We start from the raw sequence: 26,841 nt of genomic DNA, 5'->3' as shown, positions 1-26,841 counted from the left end.
ACTGCCTGCATTTTCTCAGGTAATTCCAGTAGTGAGTCTGACACTACGTATCATTTTCAACTATTTAATAAAAAATACACAATATGACGAGACCAGAGAAAAGGAAATGCAGGTTTAATTGCATTTGCTGTCTTTAAACTCTTTCATTCCTTTTGACTTTTACATGCCTATTAAAAAACACATACAGTTTTCAAAAATAAAATAAAATTAAAATAAACATCTTAGATGGCATGGAAATAATCGCATCTGCAGTCCTGCACCTGCACGGCTATGTCGGCATGTTTTGGCAGCAGCGTTGTGTGCTCGGGGGGAACCGAATGCAGAGTGGACAACTCAGCGAGCCTCAGACGGCTCAGAGACACACACGCGTGCTCCTGTGTGGTTTTGGAAAGTTTGCCTGTATTGGGGATGGAAAAGCATTCAGACATTCGACAACATAGAGTCATACATATCATCTGCAATTTACACATCCATAACAATAATTATATTAGGATCGAGAATCAGAGCCATATTACATTTTAATTATATGGTATAGCAATATGACAGTTACTGATGTTCTGTCTAAAAACTACAGTTATGTTCCCATCTTTTCTTACGTGTATGCACTGCAAGTTCTATAGTCTTCTTTTTTCTGATTTTCTGAATACATAGGTAACTTAAATATTTACACTGATTATTTTACAGCCTATGGCCCAGCCCACTGACGAGAAAATGTTTTTTTTTTTTTCAATTTGTCTAGAATAAAAAGTGCAGAGTGGAAATGGGATGAAAGCGGAATGGTCCCAGTGAAAGGCAGCACAGGGAGGAAGCGAAGGATGGGAGTAAAATTGGTGCTCCCGGTCCGAAACAGGGTCCCAGACCCCAAGGACAGGATCACTCAGGATTTCCATGCATGCCAGGACTGTAAGAGATAGCAAGCCTCATCCTGTAGAGGCACACGGGACTCCTCACACACCTGAAGGGTGTTCAGGGTTTTGTGCAGCACTTTGTGATCCAGCAAACTCCAGGTTCTCCTAGTTAGTGCTGTATGGGGTACAGAGGGTTGTCTGCCCAGTGTTACTGGGAAGATTCACTGCTCCGAGGTTCTGGAATATTTCAGTCACTGTTTGGTTTGTTTTCCTCCTCCCCCTCTGCCTCTACATCACTAAGAGCTGTCCCAGAACCATCCTTAAATGCTGAGTACACCCTGCAAGCTCCCTCACCTTCTCTGTCATCTCTCTGGAGGCTCCGGGGGAAGGATACTGAAGCGCTGCTGTCTTCGTACTGATCACAATGTCTTTGAGTTTTTCACAGAGGGTGTTGCTGCTTTGGGCTACCCGTGCCCTCACTTCTGGAGATTTGGCCTGGCGTGACAGCGTGTCACCAATGAAGACCAGCTTGTGTGCGCTGAGAATGACAAACTTGCTGTGTGCCACAAAGATCTTTGGTGGCTGGTTGGAGTTGACAGCAGTAAAGAAGGCATCGATGGCATTTGTCACCGTGGTGACGTTCTGCTCGCATTGCTCTTGATAGAAGAGAATAAGCTGACGGTCACCGTGGCACAACTTGGAGGAGGCGGGGCCTCCAGAGCCGTTCTGGGCCAGGTAGTTTGCCAGAGGGTTGTGTGTGGATGGAACCCAACCGGTCATGTCGTTGTTGATCGGCCGGCTGACCTCCTGCTCCAAACGCTCGAACTGTTTAATCTGGAAGATGATAAAAAATAAAGACACAGTTAATAACTAGAATCTGCAATGACAACAAGTTAGAGTTTCTTTTCGTTGTTTTAAATTATCCAACAAAAGTCCTCTCTGAGATTTGTGCCTGTTCTATTCATACTGACCTACTAAATACTAAAGCTCTGGGTTGCACAAAACACTAAGCCACCAAACTCTGACAGATTTTATTTTCTAGAAAAGCTGCCACTAAAAACTCGTACTGTTTTCTATTTCAGCAAGCAACAGCTAAAAGTGAAAAATCATATGTTGGCCAACGCTGCTGGCTGCTGGAGCAGCAAACAGTCCTGCTCAGTTAGGGCCTTTCTGTGTGACATTTGCTCTGCATGTTCACGGTCCTCTGTAACTCTGGCTTACAAATCAGGGAGGTTATATTAACTGATGAGTCTAAATTGCAGGCAGAGAGTGCACAGAGTATAATAAATAATGAATAATTAAATGAATGTGGGCTGTAGTGTAAACAATTTGGAGCAATGGCATTTGCTCTGAAATCTGGGTTGTGTTGGAAGCTTGTCGGTTTCCTTTGTTTATTGTTGCCATGTGAAAGTTCGCACTCTGCATACGTGTTACTTCCAGTGGGTCACTTGTAGTGATGAATCCAAATCCAAATCAAAAGAATTTCATACACAGTTCAAAGCTTTGTAACAAATGTACAGTGTGTGTGTGTGTGAGCTGGTGTTGGAGGTCATCTGTCCCTCAGTTATTAAGAACCACTGAAACAGTTTATTTGTTTACTGTTTTTTGGTCTGACTTTGTCAAAGAAATGTAAGAACCAGTAAGGTACAGTGAAGGATGATGTAGGAGACAGGAGGCAGCTCGTGAGGAGAAGCAAATGGTCCACCGAAGGTTGGTGTTTTGATCCTCAGCTCCTCCAGTGTCCTCACACTGAGGTGTCCTACAGACACATACCTGCTGCTGCTCCAGCTGTGTCTTATTGTTTCGGATAATGTTGCCTTTCTCCAGCAGCTGTCGTTGGTTCTTCTCAAACTCTTCCTTTCCCTGACAGATCAGCATATAGACACACAGTTAGTACACTACATGTACACCCACCCACACAGACACACACACCACTCAATCTAAAACACGTCTTTGTTGCTGACAAACAGGAAGTGATCGATCACTGCTGGAGCACCATTTTCCCTCTTATATTTTTTTCTTAGCCTTGCTAAAATACTTGTCACAGACTTCTTTGATTAGAAAAAGTGTAGTACAGTCTTACAGCCTCACTTGTAATGTTTTCACTGTTTAATGAGTATTTGGTATTTTTTCCAGAAGCTTTGTTTCAAACAATGTGACATACCATAGTAAACACAGTAAAGAATAATTCTTAAGTCATGGCTGTGTAAGTGGTCAGAACCAAAGTGTGATCAATTCAGTTCAATTCAGTTTTATTTATACAGCACCAAATCACATCTGTTGCCTCAAGACACTTTATATTGTAAGATAAAGACCCTACAGTAATACATAGAGAATCCCAACAATCAGTCAATCCCCTGTGAGCAAACACTTGGCGACAGTGGGAAGGAAAAACTCCCTACTAACAGGAAGAAACCTCCACCAGAACTGGGCTCAGGGAGAGGCAGCAATCTGCCATGACAGTTCTCTCTCTGGTGGAGAGACAGTGCTAATGACTGCACCACTGTGACTCCCATAAACCACAGAGCGTTTTAGGAAATGGAGAGCAGCTGCTCACAGAAAACTCGGATTCATTCACACGCTTGTACCAGTTAAAGCTGCAATTACAGAGACTTTCTCTATTTTTTACACAGAGCCTTGATTTGCCATTTCATTTCTGCAGGGAAACACTCATAACTCATAGCAAGGCTTCATGTGATGGTCTTGGACATGCAGGGGGCTTTAGGAATTAAGTGCAGCAAACATTAAGTCCCTGTAGTCAAACAGACAAGTTTAAAGACCAAACAATGATTGAAACCATTATGGCCGAGTGACTGGACCTGACGACTACTGAAACAGTAAGGCTCTTGGGACACTCCTAGCCAGCAGTAGTGAGTAGCTGCTAACATTAGTTTGAAGCAGGAAAAACGGTGAACTGATATGATTCTGCCTATGTTATTTATATACGTAGGCTGTCACTGACTGGCACTCCATTCTAACTTCTCTACCACCAGCCTCCTATAGCTGAATCATTAGCAGATGCTTCAGATGTATCTCAGCTCTGTGGAGCTTTAGGAGCTCTGGTACAATCAGTGCCAAATCTGAGCAGATTTTCTTAATGTGCTAATGTAAACATACAGTCACACTGCCAAGCTAATACGTGATTCCTGTTATTGTAAAGGGCTCAAATCTGTGTCTGTGTGTACCTGCAGATGTACGTAGTCATAGTCCTCCATCCATCCTTCCTCTGTGGTCTCATATGGTCTCTCCACACCTTCCTCTTCTTCTGCAGCAGTAAACTTTGGTGGGGAGGGAAGAGGCCGTGACTGAATGTTCACTTTCTCCCCTCCCTGATAGCTTCCACTTCCAGATCCTGTTGTGTGACCACTAAGCTCCCCTGGGATAGGAGGAAGAGGCATTTGCTGCTGGCGAGTGGTCTTTTTAAAGAGCAGTGAAGCGTTGCCATGGAGAAAAGAAGCAAGCTGCTTGGCATCATCAGGGATACCTCGCGCCGTCATGATCAGTCGATCTAAGTCATCCCCTCCCGGTGGTGGTGATGTGAGTGCTGCGTGTGACCAAGAAATAGCGTCTAAGCTCTGACTATGTCGAATCAAATTCTGGAAGATCTCCTCCATCTTCCCGACCTGACGGCCCAGTTTGGCCTGCAGTGAGCGGTCTGTGGCCTGGGCAGCATTCGCCACAGCGCCTCGGGCAAATTCTAAGAAATCTCGGACAGTGGTACGCACCCTGTCGGCAGCCTGATGAATGGCTGGGAGGTTTCCTTCAAGATGAGCCGGGCTTCTCCAGTTGCCTGTGATGAATGACATCATGAAGGAAACACTGGACTCAACAGCTTGTTGAAGACGAGACAGACGTTCCATGGCCTGATCCATTTCCAAGACCAGGGGTTTCCCTGGAATGGAGCCAGGAGCAGGAAGCGAGGTGGTGTCGCGGACAGGAACCATATCTAATGAAGAAGCAGAGTGATTGCTCCTTGTGCTTCCTGTGCTTGAGGCAGACAGCCGCTTGAAAGACATGGGCAGCTCTTCACTGGCTGACTGGGCATCACGTACAACCTGCAAAACACATTAGTGTAGCATTAGAATCAAGTCACCCATTTCCTGATTGTGTGCTAAGCTAACTGTGTTAGTTTCATCAGTAAAACAATCATGCATTGATGGTCTTATTGTTTTTACAAGGAAACAAGACTAAATAAATAGATAAATAAAACAATACATAGAAGTTATTATAGAGAGAATAAAAGGAATAATAAACAGAAAATTATTTGCAAAGGACTGAGGAGTAGAAAAAAATCAACCCATCCACAGTTAAACTGACAATTACAAAATTGTGAAAACCAGCAGGCCTGCAAAGCAGCCCTTCATTAGAAACCACGAGCAATGCCAGACAGCAGAGACGCTAGCTGAACAGCAGTCACAGCTTGGATTAAACAGCAGCTTTTAATAACGGCTGGATTTACTGCCAAGAGTGGGGTGTATTATTCTTTTAATCTGATGGCATCTTAAGTGTAGGCTTCATGCATGAATGTGCAGCCGTGGCACGACTTATAATGGCAGCCTTAATAAGTCCGACCTAGTCACATCACATTATAGGCATGCAATATATGACTACATGTCTTTTATACATCTTTGGGTTACTTAGCTCGCTGAAATTGTTATCAACTTGGCTCTATAACTTCACATTAATTCTAGCCTAAAATGAATAAACGATAACTGAAACACTATTTTGTGTTAAGCCTTCAATGAAGACTATGTTTTCAGGTCAGGTTAACGCACTACTAATGTTTAAACTCCTGGGTTTGGACACAATGTTGAGCTTCTTGGTGAGATAAACCTGAGTTTATCATAACTGCAGCATCATACAGCATACAGCAGCTGGAGCCGTTCATTTTCATTTTAAAAGTAAGACAGCATGTGTGTGTGTGTGTGTGTGTGTGTGTGTGTATCACTGCATTCACACAGCTACTTATAGGATGCGGCCTTTTGAATTATTAAAGTAGTTATTAAAATAACCACAAGTTCAACCTCATATATTATACACCACTTAACATACTGTCCAACTGAGCATGTGATTAATATCACACAAGCACTGCGGCTCTGTCTGTCACTGTTGTGGGTCTGCATGAATAAAGCTGTCGAGACCATTAACTGAAGAGTGAGCTCCTGTGTGTCTGAATAGCACAACAGCATCATGCTGCCAGAGTCACAAAGCCAGCAGTGCTCTCTGCATAGCGATGATGATGACGATGACGATGATGATGATGATGGAACATCTTACACAAACTTGATTTCATGCGATTAAAACAAGCCAGCCCTGTAGCTGTCATACCTGTGGGGGTACGTCATAGACATTCTGCTCAGCCCTCTCCCCCGTCTCCTCTCGTTCCCGGGGGAAGTCATAGACATCCTGGCCAACACGCAGTACAGCTGGGATGTCATAGATCTGCTGAGGGGCCTGACTGGCCCCACTCCTGTCCCTATGATAATGCTTATCAGTCAGGATTGGGGGCGGGACATCATACACATCCTCTGGAATTGGCGGTTCGTCATCATTGCTGCTGAGGTTGTTGTGTAAGTACGGGCCCGGAGTGATGGGGACTTGGGGCTTTAGTTTGGCAAAGTGAGGTGGCACATCATACGTCTCCTCTCTGATTGGTTGAACATCACTGACATCCTTACTCACTGACGGGGGGAAGTCATAAACCTGAAGAGACAGAGAAGTCTTGTAAAAACACTTTATCTTATAAAGATCTCGTTAAGACAAGTGTCATATTTATTATTATAATGTGTGCATAAAACTGCTTTTATCTCTTCCTTGGACTGATTAGTGTTAATCACACTTTTAAACAGATTTAATTAAAAAGATTTAATTAATCAAGTGTAATGGTATGTGTGACGAGGTGCATGATTTCATATAGTAATATGAACACATTTCAGGCACTTTGAGGAAAGTACTTTAAAAAATAACGAAGTGAATAATGTTTAACAAATAGCTTTCAACAAACTGCAGTTTAAAAAAAAATCTATCGATATGATCAATAATTGAAGCGAGTCTTTAAAGTCTTTCAAAATCCACAAGTTGTCTTTTGAATGTGCGCAGAGCTTCTCGTGGCTCTTCTGTAGGTTTAGGCTGCCTCCATGCTTTCTGCATGTTCCTGTAATCCCAGAAACAGACCGCTACTGACATCAGGACCTGCTTCTTCATGTATGGATTCATGTTTTAGATCAGACCAGATGGCTGACAATTTGGCCTGATCCTGGCATCCTCAGGACTAATTTTATCCATTATAAACATGGTTAAGTGGCAGACCTGAACTGCATGGCTGCAGCATTCTTGTAAGAGGAGCTGGGCTGCAGTTGGTGTGAAGATAATAATAAGAGCATTTAAAGTGGTGAGAATATCGCATGATCATCACGACCCTGACATCTTACTTTTAGAGATGTAGCTCTTCAGTCAGGAGACGGTAATTTACATTTTATTAGCATCCATATTAGAAACAAATTAAAGATGTTTTAACAGGATGCCTTTGGTTGCTACTCATGCTTGCTTGCGTATTTTTTTTATTACTGTGTTTTTGGGTGCTTTTCTTTGCTTCTTTGTTGTAAGGTTTACACAGCCACCTGCTAACAGCTGCACCCGGGCAGACAGCAACACTCTTCAAACTGTGAGCAGTCAAGCTGGAAAGTATCCAGAATGCTGTTAATCACAGCATTCTGGATACTTTCAAATGAACAGAAGAAGGTTTCTGGTACAAGTGCGCTCATGTCAGTCGCACTCCTCAAACTAATCTAGTTCCAACTAGTTCCATTGTTACCTGTGGTGCAATATGGAATAAAGGTCAGCACAGTTAAAATACAGTTTGGAGAATGTGAGTCAAAGAGCCAACAGAACACAGAAGACAACAAGTTACACTGGTAACAATTTGTGTATTTTTTTTAAAAAAAGAAAAGAATTCTCTGAACCCAGTGCAGTGCTGTAAAAACATTTATAGAATCAATCACTGTTTTAGCAAAACTAAACTATTTTCACTAAGTTATACTTCATTTGCTGATTTGCCTACTCAGTGACACACTGACGTCATTTCCTAAACAAATCGTAACTCAAAATCAGTTACTCTTCTTGCTAGTGGGAAATCTGTGCCACTCAGTTTGACTTCAATCAAAGATGAGTTGAAAAGGTTATGTTTTAAATATTACAGGTTTTATCTGTTATTTACAGTATTATGTTTTAAAGGGACCACTGTTGTAAAGAGCAGAGTCTGGAGGACGACCTGTCTGAACACGCAGGAGGAGCCAGGACTGAGCTCAGGTGTGAACCTTGTCACTTACCTGCAGCAGAAAGTTCTGCACCACTGACAGCCAGTCTGAGTGAAGTGCAAGCTACTTTGTTTAGTTGAATACTGCAGAAATGTATGGCACGTCTACTACAGGTTATCAAACTACCAAAATTATTTCACTGTCGATGCAATGGGGGTACATTTCCAATGATTATGTCATATCTTATGACATACACACACAAACACAGCATCAAACAATTACAGAAAGACAGTAAGATGGTTATATTACATGATAACTCCCAAATTGAAATGCTTACCATCTGCTGTGGGTTCTTCTCACTGCTTGCAGGGGTGTCATATATATCTTGACCACCAGAGGGACCCTTCATCACCATGGGAGGAGTGTCATACACCTAAACATTTAGAAGCAACAGAAATAATTATAGTATAAATAAATAAATAAATAGCATCATAATTACTTATAGTTGCTGCAGACTCTGAGCTGAGCTCATTTCAAAGCAAGAGAATGTAACTGTTTGCAGTTTGAAGCTGTGGTGTGAAGGAAGCCACTGAAAAAGTTACTCAAGAGTTTGTTGAGACAAAGAAATCCATTAATGGAAAGTCAGTCACCTCATTTCAACCAAACAGAGAAACTTTTCTGTTGCTGAAGACAAAAAGGAAGAGACCCACACATAACAGCAGCTAAATACAGCTGCAGCTAAAGACCTAGCAGAGCATTTAAGGGCGGGAATTTGCTCATGTCCATCAGTTCAAGACTTCAGGCGATCTAGAACACCTGGCTGCAAAGCATGTTCATCCAAGCATTAGAAACTGTCCTCATATTTAAAATGGAGTTTGTCCAATTACTACTGAGTCTAACAATGTGGAAACCAAATGAATGTCTAGCCAAACCAGTGAGTAATACAACAGTAATATACTGGTAACAAAATAATGACCTGCTAGGAAAAATCTGTGCATTGGAATTTCTATATACTGATTTATAGTGTGTGTGTGTGTGTGTGTACGTGTGTGTGTGTGTGTGTTTAATTCCATTTTAATAACCTATTAAAGCAAAATTGAAGGACCTTGATGATTGCCTGGAAACGTGTGATAGCTTCTGTGTGATAACCAGTAAGCAAGAACAACAACACACACATACAATGAGCAGCCTCACCTGTGTGCTGTATTGCTGCCGGGTGGGCGGCACGTCATATATGTCTGGCTGAGCTGGAGGTTGAAGTCTGGGCGGAACGTCATATTCATCCTGGTCTGGTTTCACTGCATCGTACACATACACCTGTCCAACACGGGTAGGAACTACCACCTGAATGCAAAAGCGCAGAGAGCACAGAGGCAGGTACGCCAGTCAAAAATGACCGAGAGCTGTAGTTGTATGACAAACATTAATCTGACAACACAACCAGAGATGATTTATATTCACTTCAGACCATGAAAATCATTAAATGCATATAACAAAAATATTTCAGCACAAGCAAAGATCAACTCCTTATCTGTTTGCTGCTTCTTTACACTGAATGAACAGACACTAAAGGGTGCTCAGTCTCATCAAAACATGCTGCCGACACACAGATGCACATGGGGTAATAAAAACAGTGCAATGGTTCAGTCATAGTTGTCGTGGGAACCAGAGTGCCCCATTGTTTGCCTGTTTAAACTGTGTATTATGTGGTTTGACTATAGAGTCAACCAGCCAGCCTGGGAAACCACAACAGCTGTTCAATATAGCACAGCAAAAGCACCGTTCTGCTGTCCTTTCATCCTTCCCTCCTCCATTCGTTCCTCTTCATTTCCACAACATTTCCATGTGCTGGCTATATCAGAACAAACCGAGCCCCACACATACCGACTGAATAAAGTGGCACTGTTAAAACATCAGCATTGAATCAAAAAATGTCATTTGCTCCACTATAAACACTCAAGAACAGCAGTAGCAGACTCAAGGTTAGAGAACACTGACTTTGAGTAACAGGCACTGCTACAAACCTAATTTGGAACCTGTTGAGACCCTGTGTAAAATCTATAAAAGCAGCATCAGCTAATCCCAAAATCCAATATTTTATTCACAACAGAGTATAGAAAACATACCAAATATTTAAACTACGACATTTTATATCTCATGAAAAATATTAGCTCATTTTGAATTGATGGCAGCAGAATGTCAAAAAAAGTTGGGATGGAGGCAACAAAAGGCTGCAAAGGTAGTTGGCACTAAAAAGAAGCAGCTGGAGGGAAATTTTGCAACTAATTAGGCTAACTAGCAAGACGTCAGTAACATGAAAGAATATCTTAGACATGCAAAGTTCCTCAGAAATAAATTTGGGCAGATGTTCACCAATCTGCAAAAAACTGAATCTATAAATTGTAAAACAGTTTCAAAATAATGTTCCTCACAGTGAATATCTCATCATCTACAATACATAACGTCATCAAAAGATTCCAGGAATCTGGACAAATCTCTGTGTGCAAGGAAAAAAAGGTCAAAAATCAATACCGGATGCCATGATTTTGTGCCCTCAGACAGCAGTGCATTAAAAACAAGCATGATTCTGTTACTGAAATCAGTGCATGGGCTCAGGAACACTTCCAGAAATCATAGCCTGTGAACACAGTTCACTGCGCCATCCACAAAAGCAGACGAAGAAGCCATATGTGAACATGATCCAGACACCCCTGCTGTGTTCTCCGGACCAAAGTTCATTTAAAATGAAAGAAATTTGAAATTCTTTTGGGAAACAAAGTCGACTTAAGGTGCTTATTAACAATGGGACAACATTCCTCTCCCAAAAGTCTCACAGATATTTATAGTTCTGTATTGGTTATATTCAGATTCTGTGCCAACTTCTGTTGACATTTTGTTTAGTTGTTTGGAGTTTCTTCTTTGTGTTTCATCCCTGTGAGCTTTCTGGAGAGTTGGATTATTTACTTTGTTTTCTATCCTTGACATTCATATCTTAGACCAGAGCAGGAAATCTAAATAAAGGTTACTGGGTCCTTTGTTTGAGTCCACTCCCTGTGGAACCTTGACAGTAAAACTGATGCTTTACACTCGTAAAGGATGTTTCCTTATGTAGTCAACAGGAGTAAACCTAACAGCAGATCTATCCTGCACCAACAGAGGTCGGCAGCTTCCCCTAAACATACTCCCGAACAATAGTTGTATACTGCATGTTGCCACATTTACTTCATATTGTTCGGTGGTAACTTTCAGATGTACTGTCCTAAAACCCTCAAAGACACCTAAATCACTGTCCCCATCATCACAGAACAAACCGACCAACAATAAAATGCCTTTACACAAATTCAGCTATGATGACTCACTGAAGGGGAATTCTTTTGCATGTCTAAATGGACATAAACTCATAGGGGGCAATGTGTGACACAAGCTAGGCTTTTGTGCCATGTAGATGATTCATCCCAGAAATCATTGTTCAACTGATGACCTTTGCTCGAGCAATGCCCCTCCCTCCTCTTCTCCTTCTTTCCCTTTTCTCTCTTTCCTGCTCTTTGCTTTATGCTGAAGAGCAAAGACTGCATAAAAAGAAACCATGGTGTTGCTAGAAGGAAAACCAGACTGAAATCTTGTTATCTGCATCAAATACAGGGCAATTTTAACTGTTCAAATCAAAAATGTTCAAATCTATACGACCACTTATTTAGCAGAATCTACAAAGATGTAGAGGATAAAACAGGGCAAGGTTCAGATGGAAGGCTGTGTGGTCTGTGAGCTAGTGGACATGTTCAGCTGCTCCACACTGTAATCTATCCTGGGCTGTCACCATGTTCTCCATTGTGTTACTGTGTAAGAGATTCACAATACAATATGCAAAAAAATATCCCAAAAGTCTGCTCATTAGATAGTATATAGATCTGACACTTGTATCAGATATTTGTGTTGCATTGTCTTAAATTGTTGGAGTATTTATGACATCATTTCTGGGTACATTTTTTGAAATTCTATTTGATGCCACTTTTTTTTTTTTTTTTTGCCTGTCCCATTTGGTTCTTTAGCCGTCAGAATTGTTGTCTGAAGACCAACAAGGATACCAAATGGATTTACTTTACCAAGTGGATCATCACGGCCTTGCCGTATTGGTCCATTTGATCGACCTTTGTTGTTATTATTTATTTTATTTTCAGTTGTTACAGATGGGACAGACATGACTAGGGGATAGGAAAGGGAGAAAGAAAGATGAAGGAAATAAACAGAGGGGAAGAGGGACAGTGAGAAAGGGTACTTAAAAAGAGAAAGAGAGAAAGAAGAAAAAACAAACACAAAAAACTCCTGGATGATGCCACATTAATGCGCCACATGTCAGCCACTAAGGCCTGAAGAGCAGATTTTTTTTTTTATCAAGAATGTCTCTGCACATTTTTCTTGTTGAACACCTTGGTAATAATGAGCACACCTTTTTATAGGCCTTCAGTTGGGACTGAACCAGATGATATTAATTTGCACTAAATGGCAGGTTTGTTTTCTAATTGCTGATAGATTTCAGCGGGTGTCATGACTTTCTCTGCCTTTTTGCACCTTTGTTTCTTCATGTGTTCAATACATTTTCCCTGTGTCATTGCTCATTATAACACATAACTTAGTTTAAAGACATCTGTAGTTTCACCTCTTTGCATGTGTGGGTTTGTGGATTGGATGGCTTGTTACCGACAAATTTTCAGCACCTTTAGAAATACACTCACTTAGAAAATTTATTTTACCAACTGTCTCCAGCAGATCCAAGTATAGGGAATTTTCTTTTTCTTTTTGTTTTAAAGAAGGTTATATTGTCACCTTTGCTGGTGACACTGTTGGGGATTTATTCAAAATTGAAGGCACACTGAACCAACATGACCACCACAGCATCCTGCAGCGACATGCCTTCCCATCCGGTTTACGTTTAGTTGGACCATCATTTACTTTTCAACAAGACAATGACCCCAAACACACCTCCAGGCTGTGTGAGTGCTATTTGACCAAGAAGGAGAGTGATGGAGTGCTGCACCAGATGGCCTCCACAGTCACCTGAGCTAAACCCAATTGAGATGGTTTGGGATGAGATGGACAGCAGAGTGAAGGCAAAAGGGCCAACAAGTGCTCAGCGTCTCTGGAAACTCCTACAAGACTGGAGTACAATACAGGACTCATAGCCCTTGCTTATAGCAGCTCAGTATTGGTCTAATTCTAATAGTTTCAGTCTATTACATCTGAAGTGTCTAACACTCTTAGGTCATATCCTGGGTCTGTGTGTACAAAGAGATGCAGAGGGAGAGAACAGGAAAGAACTGATAGCCTTGATCCAGGATATACTTAGATTTCCACTTCCTGCCTCCACACATATTAATCATAATATAGCCATACTTTTTGTGTCCATAAAGAAGGGGATCGCTGTCTCCATTCTCTTCTGTCTTTGCCCATATACCTATTAACAATTTATAAAGTTTGAATGTTTTTGTACTTTATAGTCAGTCTCTATTTCTGCTGTAATTTTATTTATATTACAAAGCCAAATGTCTGCATTATATTAAAATTTCAGCTATAAGTGAATGTGTCATTCCAAAACTTTGGATAGTAATGCACTGCTCATAACATGGCTGCTGGGGTTTGCTCAAATTCAAAGCGTTACTCTCACAAAATCTTAATTTTGAGAGCTGGTTTTGTACATAAATCTACAGCATCGAGTTGTTATAGGAGCTCAGTCTGCTTTCACACACACTAAAAAATAAGACTACTAAAGTCTCAGCTGTCTTCACAACATAAAAGGGAAACAAAGATTTATTGATTCAAACATATCCCACTTGAAGTTTACAGCACACTGAAATGTAAGTAAGACCAAAGTTTAAGAGCTAGTTGTAAAAATGGAAATGATCACCAAAGTGTAAGACAATTTTATTTTCCATATAAACATTATTTATATAATGGCATATGTATCTTTCACAAATGAATGTGGTTAATTGGGTGGTAGATAATATTAATATAATATTATGCCTTGCTTCTGTTATTAAAGCCTACACAAACTTTAATAAGGTACACCTATTTGAAACACTTTTGACTTCACTGACATTTAAGGTCATTTATATTAACTTGATATTAACTTGCTGGGTGGATCATGCATTGTCTGACCTTGTTCTGAAAGATCACATCAAGTTGTTGGGTGCTGTTTGTGAGGATTTTCCATGACTGTGTATTCATTAAGAAAAGTACTGAACTCTTAGTAGGACACTAAGAACACAGTACAACATTTCCCTGAACTGAACAAAGAGCTTTTTTCCTGTTAAATGCAGTTTAGTCCTGCATATTCATTAATTATAAAGCAGTTACAGACAGGCACAGGACCACAGATGAATCCATGTGTTAAAAAACAGGGGAGCAGCTGGACCTTTGCACGCATGCATGCATGCATGCACACTCTCCTGGGTGCTCCCCAGAGCAGACAAACAATACAGCCTGTCATTTGCTGGTGCAGTAAAATGCACAGTCATCCAACCACAACATCTGAGCTGCATTATTAATAATCATTTTATTTCACTGCTTCTCCACACACTGAGTGAGTCTTAATTTTTTGAGGTACTAGATAAAAGTGTAACAATGATATGATGATTCCACACGGCTTCAAAAATGTTGAGCTGCGGACTCTGGGGAGACCAATCCATGACTGAGAGAATTTCATTGCGTGTGTTTTTGTGGTGTTTTTTCCTCAAATGATTTTACTGCTTTCTCAGTGTGGTTGGGATCATTGTCATGCTGAAAATTAAAGCTGCTGCCCATCAGGTTCTTTTCAGATGGTTCTTCATGTTGCATAAAAATGCACTTTTCTGTTTTCATAATTCCATCAAATTTGACAAGATGTCCAACACGACTCGCTAAAAGGGCAGCTACAAAACCGGGACAGAGCCTCCACCACGTTTCACTCATGGTTGGACCGCTGACGACCTCCTATGATTGTAACTATGATTTGAAACATTCATTTCTAATCTGGATTCATCACTTCATTTGACCTGTTCCCAGTGATTGAAGACTAGTTCTTGAGTAATTTGGAATACTTTTGCCTTTTCTTCTGTCTGGATTTTTCCTGTTTCTTAAGAAAACGACTTTCTATGGAAGCCCGTTTCCGCCACTAAAGAAAAAAAAAGAATCCATAACTCGAAATGTTGAGTTATTTTCTCAAAATGTCAACTTATTAACTCGAAATTTCGACTTATTAACTCGAAATTTCGACTTATTAACTCAAAATTTTGAGAAAAGTAACTAGAAATTTCGAGTTAGCGCTGCCAATCAGTAATCTACGTGAATGACGTCATTTCCTTGTTACCCGGAAGCTGAAGCCCTCAGGTACAAATGCTACAGCTAAGCTACCGGTATTACATCCAGTCATGAATGCACAGATTGCTGAGTATTTTCAGCGTGGCTTCAAAAATGATGAAATCCTTGTGTTATTAGCTCAATCACATGGCGTTACTATCAGCCAACGTACTCGCGAAAGAGCCAATTTGTTGCGATCCCGTTTTGAGTGCGCGTTACTTTGCGCCATATGCTTCTGGGTAACAAGAAAGTGACCTCATTCACATAGATTACTGATTGGCAGAGCTAACTCAAAATTTCGAGTTATTAACTCAAAATTTTGAGAAAAGTAACTCGAAATGGAACCAAATTACAACTTTTTACTGCTAACAACAAGGAGCCTAAAGCTAGAATTTAAATTGGCTGTTGGTTGTCTGTAGCAGCAACACTGGTTCATCCCTTGAGGTGAGATGAGTTGCCTTTTGTTGCTTAGATGATTCATAGATCACTGTTAACAATAAGCCACAATTAAAATGAGTGAAAAAAGCAGCAAATGTCCAAAGAAAAACTTTGAAAGACCTTAAGATCTCAATTCTGTGACAACACATGTTCCTGTGCATCAGGTACAAAACACTGCACGCACAAGTTTCCCTCCTTCCACATCAGAATAAAGACAACATTCATGTTACCGTATTTTCACGACCATAAGGCGCACTTAAAAGTCTTAGATTTTCTTCAAAAAGTACGGCGCGCCCTATAGTGCAGTGCGCCCTGTGTGTTGTAATGAGGACGTAGTAGAGAACACCATGAGAACGCTAAAGGGTGAAGTGTGGGCGTTGACTGTACTGGTATATACGATCGCACATACCTGTATAAAAGAACAGGTATGTGCGTTATGCAGAACATCGTTGTTTTAACAACCCTGAAAATGGCAAAGAGACACGCTTACGAAGCACAGTTTAAACTGAAGGCCATCAGCTACGCGGAGGAACATGGAAATCGAGCAGCCGCGAGAGAATTTAAGATTAACGAATCGATGGTTCGCAAGTGGAGGAAGTTAGAAAACAAGCTCCGGCAGGTCAAGAAAACTCAGCTGAGTTTCCGCGGACATAAGGCGAGGTGGCCCGAGTTGGAGGAAAGACTCGAGCGGTGGATCATCGAGCAAAGAACGAGCGGGAGAAGCGTTTCGACGGTCACCATTCGGCTAAAAGCAGTTTCACTAGCTGAAGAAATGAAAATTGAACATTTCCGAGGAGGCCCGTCTTGGTGCTTTCGTTTTATGAAACGGTGCCATTTTTCCATCCGGACCAGGACTACGGTAGCGCAGCAACTTCCAGCGGATTATAAGGAAAAGCTGGCCATCTTCCGCTCCTACTGCAGCAAACACATCGGCGACAAAAACATCCAGCCCAGCCACATCACAAACATGGACGAGGTGCCGCTCACTTTTGACATCCCGGTGAGTGACTCACCGGGACAGAAACTGCCGCCTATGGTGATTTTTAAGAGAAAGACTTTGCCTAAAGAGAAGTTTCCAGCAGGAGTCATCATTAAGGCAAATGAAAAGGGCTGGATGGATGAGGAAATGATGAAAGAGTGGCTGAGGGAGGTGTATGTAAGGAGACCAGGTGGTTTTTTCCACGCATCACCATCGCTCTTGATCTGTGACTCTATGCGTGCCCATCTCACAGCCGATGTGAAAAAACAAGTGAAACAAATGAACTGTGAGCTTGCTGTCATTCCGGGAGGCCTGACAAAGGAACTCCAACCGCTGGACATCGGTGTGAACCGCCCATTCAAAGTAAGGCTGCGAGCGGCGTGGGAGCGATGGATGACCGATGGAGACCACAGTTTCACCAAGAGTGGAATGCAGCGCCGGGCAAGTTACGCCACAATTTGCGAATAGATTGTAGATGCTTGGGCTAACATGTCTGGTGGGACTGTTATTCGAGCTTTCGCAAAAGCCGGCATCATTTCCGAGGAGCCGCACGGCACGGAAAGTGACTCTGACAGTGAAGAAAGTGAACCTGGCATGTTTGATGGCGATTTAGCGCAGCTGTTCAATTCAGACACAGAGGATGAGGACTTCGATGGGTTTGATTGATGACGATTACCGGTAATAAAAATGTGAGTACCAAACTCAGTTATACTCCCGCTTTATTTTTAAATACGCACACGTGTATGCTTGTGTGTTGATGATGAAGATTACCGGTAATAAAAATGTGAGTACCAAACTCAGTTTTGCTCCCGCTTTATTTTTAAATACGCACACGTGTATGCGCCCTATAATCAGGTGCGCCTTATGTGTGTCTTAAATACAGTAATCGCACACATAACTGAGACTGCGCCTTTTAGTACAGTGCGTCTTATGGTCGTGAAAATACGGTAGTTTAGAATATAAACCTAGATTTCTCATTTGAAGTTTCATTTGACTACTTGTGTCCATCTGCAGTTTCACCATAGGCCTCCAACTTGGACTGAGAAAAAATACAAAAATAATTATGAGTTGCAGTGCAATGACCTGATAAGTATAGCAAAAACATTCAAAAAACGTCAGCTGCTCTGCTCACTCATAGTGTATTCAGGTTTTCAGGCCACAGCCTCAGTCACCAGATTTGACTCTTTGCAACTTCCTAACCACCTAACTGCAATTCAAGTTGATGAGTTGCTATTTTGACAAACTTGAGGAGATGCAGATGATTTTGCCAGTCAGTAGTGTCACTGCATCACCGTTACACATCATAGGTGTAAAGCTTATATTCTCATTCAGTTTACTAAATTGGTCTGATCAGCCCAAGCATACTAAACAACCTCCACTAAACAGTCAGATGCACCACACAGTTAGCAAACCTTATTGCAGAGCACAGAAGAAGAAGAATCTTTTTGGTTTGGCACAAATGTAGGCACACCTGTACAGGCAGATAGTGTCGACAGCAGAATCTTTAACTGTTTGTGGTTCATATAAAACATGCAGGACTCAAGTCAGTGATATTTAATGTCCTTGTCTAATGATGAGCTTCCTTTCTTTGCATATTAACTTCTTTGTCCATCCTTACCTTGCCGAGTGGCTTTTTGCTGCTATCCCAGTTCCTCCTATCCAGAGAGGGAGGCACCTGATAGACATCCTGGCCGGCTGGAGCTGTTGCCTGACCTGGCGCTGGACCTACAGAAGGTGGCACCTGATAGATCTCTTTACCAGGCTGTCTCTGACCTTGAGCTGAGGCCTTGCTGGGTGGTCCTGGCTGGGCTTGTGTAGAAGTTCCACTTGGACCGGAGGGAACTTGGTACACACTTTGAGGGCTTGGTTTGGGACTGTGTGAGGGGGGCATCATGTAGACAGAGTCAGGGTTGGGTTGTGCAGGGCTAGGGGTGGAGTAGGCTGAGTGCATGGATGTGTACTGAGTAGAAGGGAGGGTCTTGTTTGCAAACCCGGAGGAAGACATTGAGGCAATAGATGACAGGGGAGGTGTCGGTTTGGGATATGCACTCGGAGGGTGGAGGGGTCTCTGGACTTGCGAGGTGGGACAGGAAACAGCTGGATCTGGTGTGGAAGGGATGGTCTGCTGCTGCTTACTGTCGTACATGCCAACCAGGATCTTGAGACGGTTGCCAGGGACAATGCCTTGGCGGCCGTGGAGTGAGCAGAGCCACCAGCCATCCAATCCCTGTGTGTCACGCTCCAAGACTGTCATAATGTCGCCCTTGCGGAAAGAGAGCTCATCCGGAGACTCTGCCACATTGTCATACAACGCCTTGGCCAAAATGTTCTGAAGAAAAGGGAAAGAGAAAAAAAAGTCTACTTTAGATACAGCCATGGGAAAATCTATTGTCCTGAAAGCAGGACTGTAAGATATTTATATCCCTGATGGTGGTAACATCAGGGATATAAAACACAGAAGTGTCTATTGAAAGTCTATGTTCTTCACAGTTACAGTGTTTCAGGGATGTGTGCACCGTCTCCTCATCAGTTTCATTCAATTTATTTAGCACCTGTCCAGGTAGTTCACATAAACAGCACAGTCATAATTTGAATTCAGCAAATACATGTAAACCTAATAACATGACCACAGTTCTAAGAGCTGGTTTAGCAGTAACAAGTGGAGCAGAGCCATAAGTCTTAAGGGATTTTTAACTATTGATGCAAAAAAGGTTTCTTCTATTTAACAATGTTTTGTATTGGTGTATAGATCAGACAATTCTACAATACAATTCTACAAACACACACACACACCCAACTGTGAGAACAGTCAGTGTGCAAACAGAAACACCTCCCCCCTTTGAAACCAAAGGGGGGAGGTGTTTGTCGTGTTTGTCGTTCAGTCTGACGTCGACCCGCTCCTCCTCCCTCTGTCTGAGTCCCACCCCAGCTATCATACACTGAAACAACCTGTGCTGGCTGAAGGCCAACCACACACACACACACACACACACACACACACACACACACACACAGTCCACCCTGACCACATAACAGTGTGTGTTTAAATGAGGCCATGTCGCTGGCAGTCGGATTTATGATTGGACTTTCCTTCTGCTGCATTGGACGTGTACTCAGTGCCTTAGATGAGGCTCTTAACAACAGAGAAACACACTTGACACACTTGAAATCTAATGATTTTTTTTCTCTTTTCAATATATTTTACCCCGCCTGGCGGATTTAATTATTAGGATGCCTGTTTATCATCCATCCACCCACCTTTTTAGGTGCTTATCCAGTTCTGGGATATGTGGGAGCCTATCCCAGTTGTCATATAATGGGAGGCAGGCTACATCATGCACTGGTCACCAGTCTGTTGCAGCTCCTGCACTGCAGGCATCGATCCTCTAACTCCTGCTCTTCTGTCGTGCTTAATATTTTATTACATTTTGTGCCGGTTTATCATCGGCTTGCCGATCACCCGTGTAGGACTTTAAACTGCACTAACCTACATGACTGCTGTGATACAAATACGATTAACTGTTTTATTAACCCGCTTTTTCCTCAAAGATATTATGACATTATTTGTGTTCTTATTTCAAACTGCCCCATCACTGTTGCTCCTTGACATGGCTGTTGGAGGTTCACTTTAAAGAATGATGCGCTCTGATTAACTGAACAACTTAACTGTGTGACACTGGATAGTCTAGGGTTCAATTCTCACAACTCTGATAGAGCAGGACTCTTGTGATATTATGTTCAATTTGCCGAATTTAACAGTTCAATACTTCAAGAGAGCTTGTTGACTACAGTTATTTTAATCATTGGAGAAGTGATGTCCTGTATGTTTTAAGGCATTCTCATCTTTGATTCACTGTACAGTGTTTGTATTTATAAGACTGGGGGTGTGCGTGACTTTGCATTTAAGCTGATGATGCTTAGATTCATTCACTGAATTCACTGGGTCACCATTAAACCGGTAACTCAGCTTGGCCACAGCTCTGCCCCACAGTACCACCTGACCAGTCCTTTGTTCTTAACTCATTTTATTCTCAACAATTACTAAGATTTTCACTCTGAATATTTCATTCATTGAGATCCAGTGTTAAGCGATTTCTCTTCTGTGTGATGCTTAATGGTATGGATCATCCAGACCACCAGCAGTACATTCCTACTTTTTAAGAATGTACAAGGATTGATAACTTGTCCACTAGCTACTAGTTTTTCAGTCGTCGCTTGCATCGAGATCAAAACTTCGAATCAACTCCAGATCATTCATCTGCTTAATCTGTCATGTTACAAACAGGCCTCACCTGGTCATGAAACTGCAGGTCAATGAAAGTAGGCACTATGTATAAAAATGTTTCTAACTCCCAAATTTGAATGAAAAACTTTGTTAAACCACTTGAATTAAAGATAAAACTCTGCATGTTAATGACATCATGATTGCCTTATTTCAAATCCAGTTTGTTTTGTTGCTAAGCTAAGCTAAGCTAAGATAAGCTAAGATAAGATAAGATAAGATAAGCTAAGATAAGATAAGATAAGCTAAGATAAGATAAGATAAGATAAGCTAAGATAAGATAAGATAAGATAAGATAAGATAAGATAAGATAGCCTCTATTAGTCTCAGAGATGGGAAATTCACATAGAGATAAAATTTAAAAAATTGTGTCATTGTCCCCAATACTTATCAACCTAACTGTTTTGTACACAGAGACGGGAAATGGAATATACGAGTCCGTTGTCTTCTACGCCCCAAAATGGAAACCATTATACCATCACGGTTTCCATTTTGCATTTTGCACAGACGATAGGGAGATAAACCTGTATGCACAACAGTAACGCAACAGTGCGTCGCCCAGCAGCAATGACACACCACAAGTATTCTGAATGCTGCCTGCTTAGCTTGATCAGGAGTGGTAACCACCGAGGTCTTTGCAAAAAAAGAAAAAGGGTGAAGCACTCAAACAATGGCCGGAGTGAAGCATGGTCAGAATGAAGAGAAGTACCTTCTGACAGTTACACTTTAGTGCTTAATTACATTTTGTACAGCCTCGAACACCCTTGTCTGCTAATAACTGTGAGAAAGCTATCAAGTAGACACTTGTACATGCACTCTGCAGGGCAGTCTGTGAGTGTGGAGAAATGAGAACACAGTGGGAACTAATCACATTATCCAGACAGCAGGGGATAAAGCCCAGCAGCAAAAGGTCAACAATGTCCAGCTAACTGAGGAAAAACTCTCAAACCCTTTTCTGACTCAGGATAGGTGAGAGCTAGGTGAAGTAATGTCATTTTTTTGTTTTGTTTTTGCTTACTTATGTGAAAGTTAAAGTTAAACATTGGCTCTCTATTAATAGAATAGAATACAGAATAAAATAGCCCTTTATTGTCCTTGTGCATGTACAAGGAAATTATGGGTGCTCCACGCCAACTGTGCAGGAGTAAAAGAAAAACAGAGATATATATAAATACTATGAGTATAAAATGTAAACAGTATAGAGATATATGTTTGCTATATGTTTGCTATTTATCAGGAATAAATAGCAAACAGAAGACATATATACAGTCTAGAGGAATATATATTAAAATGCATGAGTAAAATCTACATGAGAACTTTCAGTCTATTGGCCAGATGTGTGTTTAGCAAAATCAACAACAACATCAAGTAAATATAGGAGAGCGCGCTTTGTTCTGGACTAGTGACACAGAGAATTTAGCCCTAACATCTGTATTTGTCTGGGCAGCTCAAGTTCTATAAAGCAGATCAGTTGTTCTTGTTTGTGTACTCTGGATCCCTACACATGCCATATTCACATCTGCACAAACCAACCACACCAAGAGCTTGATTTAATTGTACTACACAGTGTGCCCTTACTCCCTCACAGTACTGCGCTCAGAGCTATGCGCCCTCCCCCTCAGTCATTACGTGGTAGTTCTAACCATTGCATCCAAGTTAAGACTTGCTTCTTTTTCTGTGTTAAATACTGACACAAACAGCTATAAATCGTTAGCTTCAAATCTTAGTAAATAGTATGTTTGATTTGAATCTTCATCTCCCCAAAGAAAAATGGCTACAGATACATTTGTACTGAGAACAGCCACAAAAACAAACACTCATGCTTTTTCATTGCTACGTGTTCGTGTGTCTTTTTAAGTAATGGCTCCTCTGACACACACACACACACACACACACACACACACACACACACACACACACACACACACACACACACACACAGTATGTACAAAACAAAAAACACAAGACCTGACCTGTCCTCGACACACACAAAAGAGCAGTTCCAGAAAGCCACAAACTCTACGTGGTAATCTGAGAGATGAGATGAGAAATATAATATGTTAGTTATGATGTTTAAGATTAGGCTCAGAGGCTGGGAAACCTATGTGTCCCCACAAAGACAGAAAGCAGACGGCTGAGAATCCACTTTTCTTTGTATTCGGTCAGACTGAATGTATTAAATTGGCATATTTAAGGGCACACCCCAGAAATCGAAGGATTTACAGAGGACTTCCCAAAAATGTAACTAACATTTAGTTAGTTTCTAGAGACCATTTATTAGCATGAGTCTTTCTTTTGTTTCTTTTGTGTTTTTGTGTGTCTTTGTTTTGTGTTTGTATGTGCGTGTGTAAAGATGGTGATAAAACATTTGCAAGTTTGTCTCTGTACATGACTCCACCTGACAGAAGAGAATAGGAGAGGTAATGTTACTTGGATTTTACCCTTCAGTGTGTTTTGGTTTCATTTCAAATTTGATCGTAGTTTTTGTTTGTTTGTTTGTTTGTAGTGATTTAAATGTGAACATGCACAAGGATAGCACTTAATGGAAATACAAATTTGGTATTTTTAGAACTTTAAGTTCTTCACTACATTGCTGAATAACATTGTGTCCCATTGGCAGGTCAGCTGGTTAAAGGGATTCATTTTGGATTAGTCTGACAATAATGATTAGATGCTTTTCAGGAATTGTTTCTTAGCTTTGCTGATCATCTTGTGCTTTCCACATATACAAAGGTTAACAGAGCCAGGTGTTTAATAGATTCTTAAAAAGAATAAGATTGCTTTTTCTCACTCTTATAGCAAATCAGCTTCAGATATCACTGCTTCATTCGACATGAAATAAGAAGAAAACTGGCCTCACAGAGCCATAAAACTGCTTGTCAGGCAAGTCCAGTTAATTTAGAGCCACTGTGTATGTAACTAGCTTCAGTTCCTGAGTAGTCAATGAAAACATTTTGTCAAACCATTTGGATTATAGTTGAAAGTCTGCACTTCAGTCACATATTGACTAATTGCAAATCCACCGTGTGGGTGTACAGAGGCAAAACTAAAAAAAAAACTGTCTGTGTCAAACAAATCGCGGACCCAACTCTATCAGCCCTTGATCTTTCACCTCGAATGCAAAGTACTTCTATAGCTGACTCTTACTTTTACTCTTTTCTTATCAACAGGTCAGAGCAGAGCTTCCATGACAGCTACATTAGCTTTTTGGGTGCTTGTTATTCTTAAGGATGAACTGGAACACTTGTGGGCATGCGGTTCCAGAAGAACTGCAGCCTTGGCAAATAAATTACCTACAGTACTATTCCATAAGGTGAGAGTGGGGACATGGACACTGGGAGAACATGCAAACTCCACACAGAAAGGCTCAGGCAGATTGTGGATTCGAAACCTGGACTTTTTTGCTGTGAGCAAACAGTGCTAGCCACTATACTGAAAGGTAAAACAAGCATTGGTTCTGGTTACACCTAGCATTAAGTGACCTTGAACCATCGCTCCGTTTTGTCTGAGGCTCAGCAAGGCAAGTTAATGCTATTAACTTGCCTGTTTTCTCCCCAGAAAGCCTCGGTTTCTCTTCAGCACTGTAGACAGGCTGACAAAAAATCTGAGCTGAGTTGAGTGAAACATTCCATTTGACCTTAACTAGTAAATATTTCATTTATTTATTACCAAATAAAATTTAACCATCAGAGAAAAAAATTACTCCATTTATTACACCATCTCACAGACATACCATTATGTACAACTACCTTCAATTTTTCCACACCACAGGCCTTCAAGCTGGCAGTAGTTCAACAGTTACTTAAAAAGCCATCACTTGACCCAGCTGTCTTAGCTAATTATAGGCCAATCTCCAACCTTTCTGTCATCTCAACAATTCTTGAAAGAGTAGTTGTAAAACAGTTAACAGATCATCTGCAGAGGAATGATTTATTTGAAGAGTTTCAGTCAGGTTTCAGAGCTCATCACAGCACAGAAACAGCTTTAGTGAAGGTTACAAATGATCTTCTTATGGCCTCTGACAGTGGACTCATCTCTGTGCTTGTCCTGCTAGACCTCAGTGCAGCATTTGATACCATTGACCACATATTTTATTACAGCGTGCTGTAAGTATTAAAGCTACTGCACTGCAGTGGATTGAGTCCTATCTATCTAACAGACTCCAATTTGTTTGTGCAAATGGAGAGTCCTCTTCACACATGAAGTTTAATTATGGAGTTCTACAGGGTTCAATGCTAGGACTGATTCTGTTTAGGCATAGAATACATTTTCACTGTTATAAAGATGACCCACTTTATATATCCATGAAGCCAGATAACACGCAGCAATTAGTTCAACTGCAGGAATGTCTTAAAGACACAAAGACCTCGATGACCTCTAACTTTCTAACTTCTAAATTCAAGTATAAGTGAGGTTATTGTACTCGGCCCTGAAAATCTTAGAAACATGGTATCTAACCAGATTCTTACTCTGGATGGCATTACCTTAGCCTCCAGTAACACTGTGAGGAAAACTGGGAGTCGTTCTTGACAAGGATATGTCCTTAAATATGCATATTAAACAAATATGTAGAACTGCTTTTTTCCATTTGTGCAACATCTCTAAAATTAGAAACATCCTGTCTCAGAGTGACCCTGAAAAACTAGTTCATGCATTTATTACTTCTAGGCTGGACTACTGGAATTCATCATTCTAAAAACTCCCTGAAAAGCCTTTAGTTGATCCAAAATCCTGCAGCAAGATTACTGACAGGGACTAGAAAGAGAGAGCAGATTTCTCCTATATTGTCTTCTCTTCATTGACTCCCTTACTTGCTTAAAGTTAAGGGATAAGACTCTCCTTTTTGATAGAGCATATAGTTAGAGCTGGATTAGGTGACCCTGAATCCTCCCTTAGTTAAGCTGCAATAGACTTAGGCTGCTGGGGGCTTCCTATGTTGCACTGAGTGTTTCTCATTTTCTGATCCCTTTTCACTCACCATGTGTTTATACATTTAATTGTTAGTTATTATTCACTGGCTCTCTTCGACAGCATGTATTTTGTCTCCCTCACCTCACCACCAACTGGCCGAGGCAAATGGCTCCCCCCTCCGTGAGCCTGGCTCGGCTGGAGGTTTCTTCCGGTTGAAGGGGATTTTTCCTTCCCACTGTTGCCAAAGTGCTTCTCTGTATTATTGTAATATTAAGTTCTCCGAGGCGACTGCTGTTGTGATTTGGCACTATAAAAAGGAAACTGAATTGAACTGTACCTTGTTTAGTCGTGGTTGTCATTTACTATCTTTCTACTCCCTTTTCTGTCTTTCTGTTTGCCCTCACAGTCCAGGTGCTCACAGGTGGCTGCCCCTCCTCCCCTGCTTGTGCTAAGTGTCTCTTTTATATGAAGTATTTCCTTCCCACTGCTGCCCTGTGCAGCCTATGGGGATCATTGCACCACTGTCCTTTCACTAATTTATAAGTCCTTTATAAATTAGTCCTTTTTGCTGCATCTGCCTCATGCTGTCCTGACCAAACGGCTAGCAAATTAGAACTTTTTTAAATCTCAAAGAAATGACACAGGTATGTATGTGGTAAGGAAATGACAGTATGGTACAGCAATGCATGAGAGTCATGGAAGGACAATCCACTGTTAACTATGCAAACTCCACTAACTGTGTTTTGACCTTGGTGAGTTTTGTGTGTGGTTCTATAGCCAAAGCACATTTGGGTG

General features: G+C 41.2%; 1 protein-coding gene across 2 annotated transcripts in view; it reads right to left on the bottom strand.

The window, feature by feature from the left end:
- Positions 1-98: 98 nt before the first annotated feature.
- Positions 99-26,841, bottom strand: part of bcar1 (BCAR1 scaffold protein, Cas family member) — a 48,729-nt gene continuing 21,986 nt past the window's right edge. For both annotated transcript variants that reach the window (XM_063479041.1, XM_063479042.1), the window contains exons 2-8: positions 18,472-19,182; positions 9,299-9,448; positions 8,442-8,537; positions 6,177-6,551; positions 4,034-4,903; positions 2,622-2,711; positions 99-1,682 (exon numbers count right to left, since the gene is read on the bottom strand). In XM_063479041.1, coding sequence (XP_063335111.1) covers positions 1,137-1,682; positions 2,622-2,711; positions 4,034-4,903; positions 6,177-6,551; positions 8,442-8,537; positions 9,299-9,448; positions 18,472-19,182 — 2,838 coding nt within the window. In that variant the 3' untranslated portion in view covers positions 99-1,136. The remainder of the gene's footprint in view (positions 1,683-2,621; positions 2,712-4,033; positions 4,904-6,176; positions 6,552-8,441; positions 8,538-9,298; positions 9,449-18,471; positions 19,183-26,841) is intronic.

This window comes from Pelmatolapia mariae, linkage group LG7 (assembly GCF_036321145.2).
Source record: "Pelmatolapia mariae isolate MD_Pm_ZW linkage group LG7, Pm_UMD_F_2, whole genome shotgun sequence".
In the NCBI taxonomy this organism is placed as follows: domain Eukaryota; kingdom Metazoa; phylum Chordata; class Actinopteri; order Cichliformes; family Cichlidae; genus Pelmatolapia; species Pelmatolapia mariae.
This window is presented reverse-complemented; position numbering and strand designations above follow the sequence as displayed.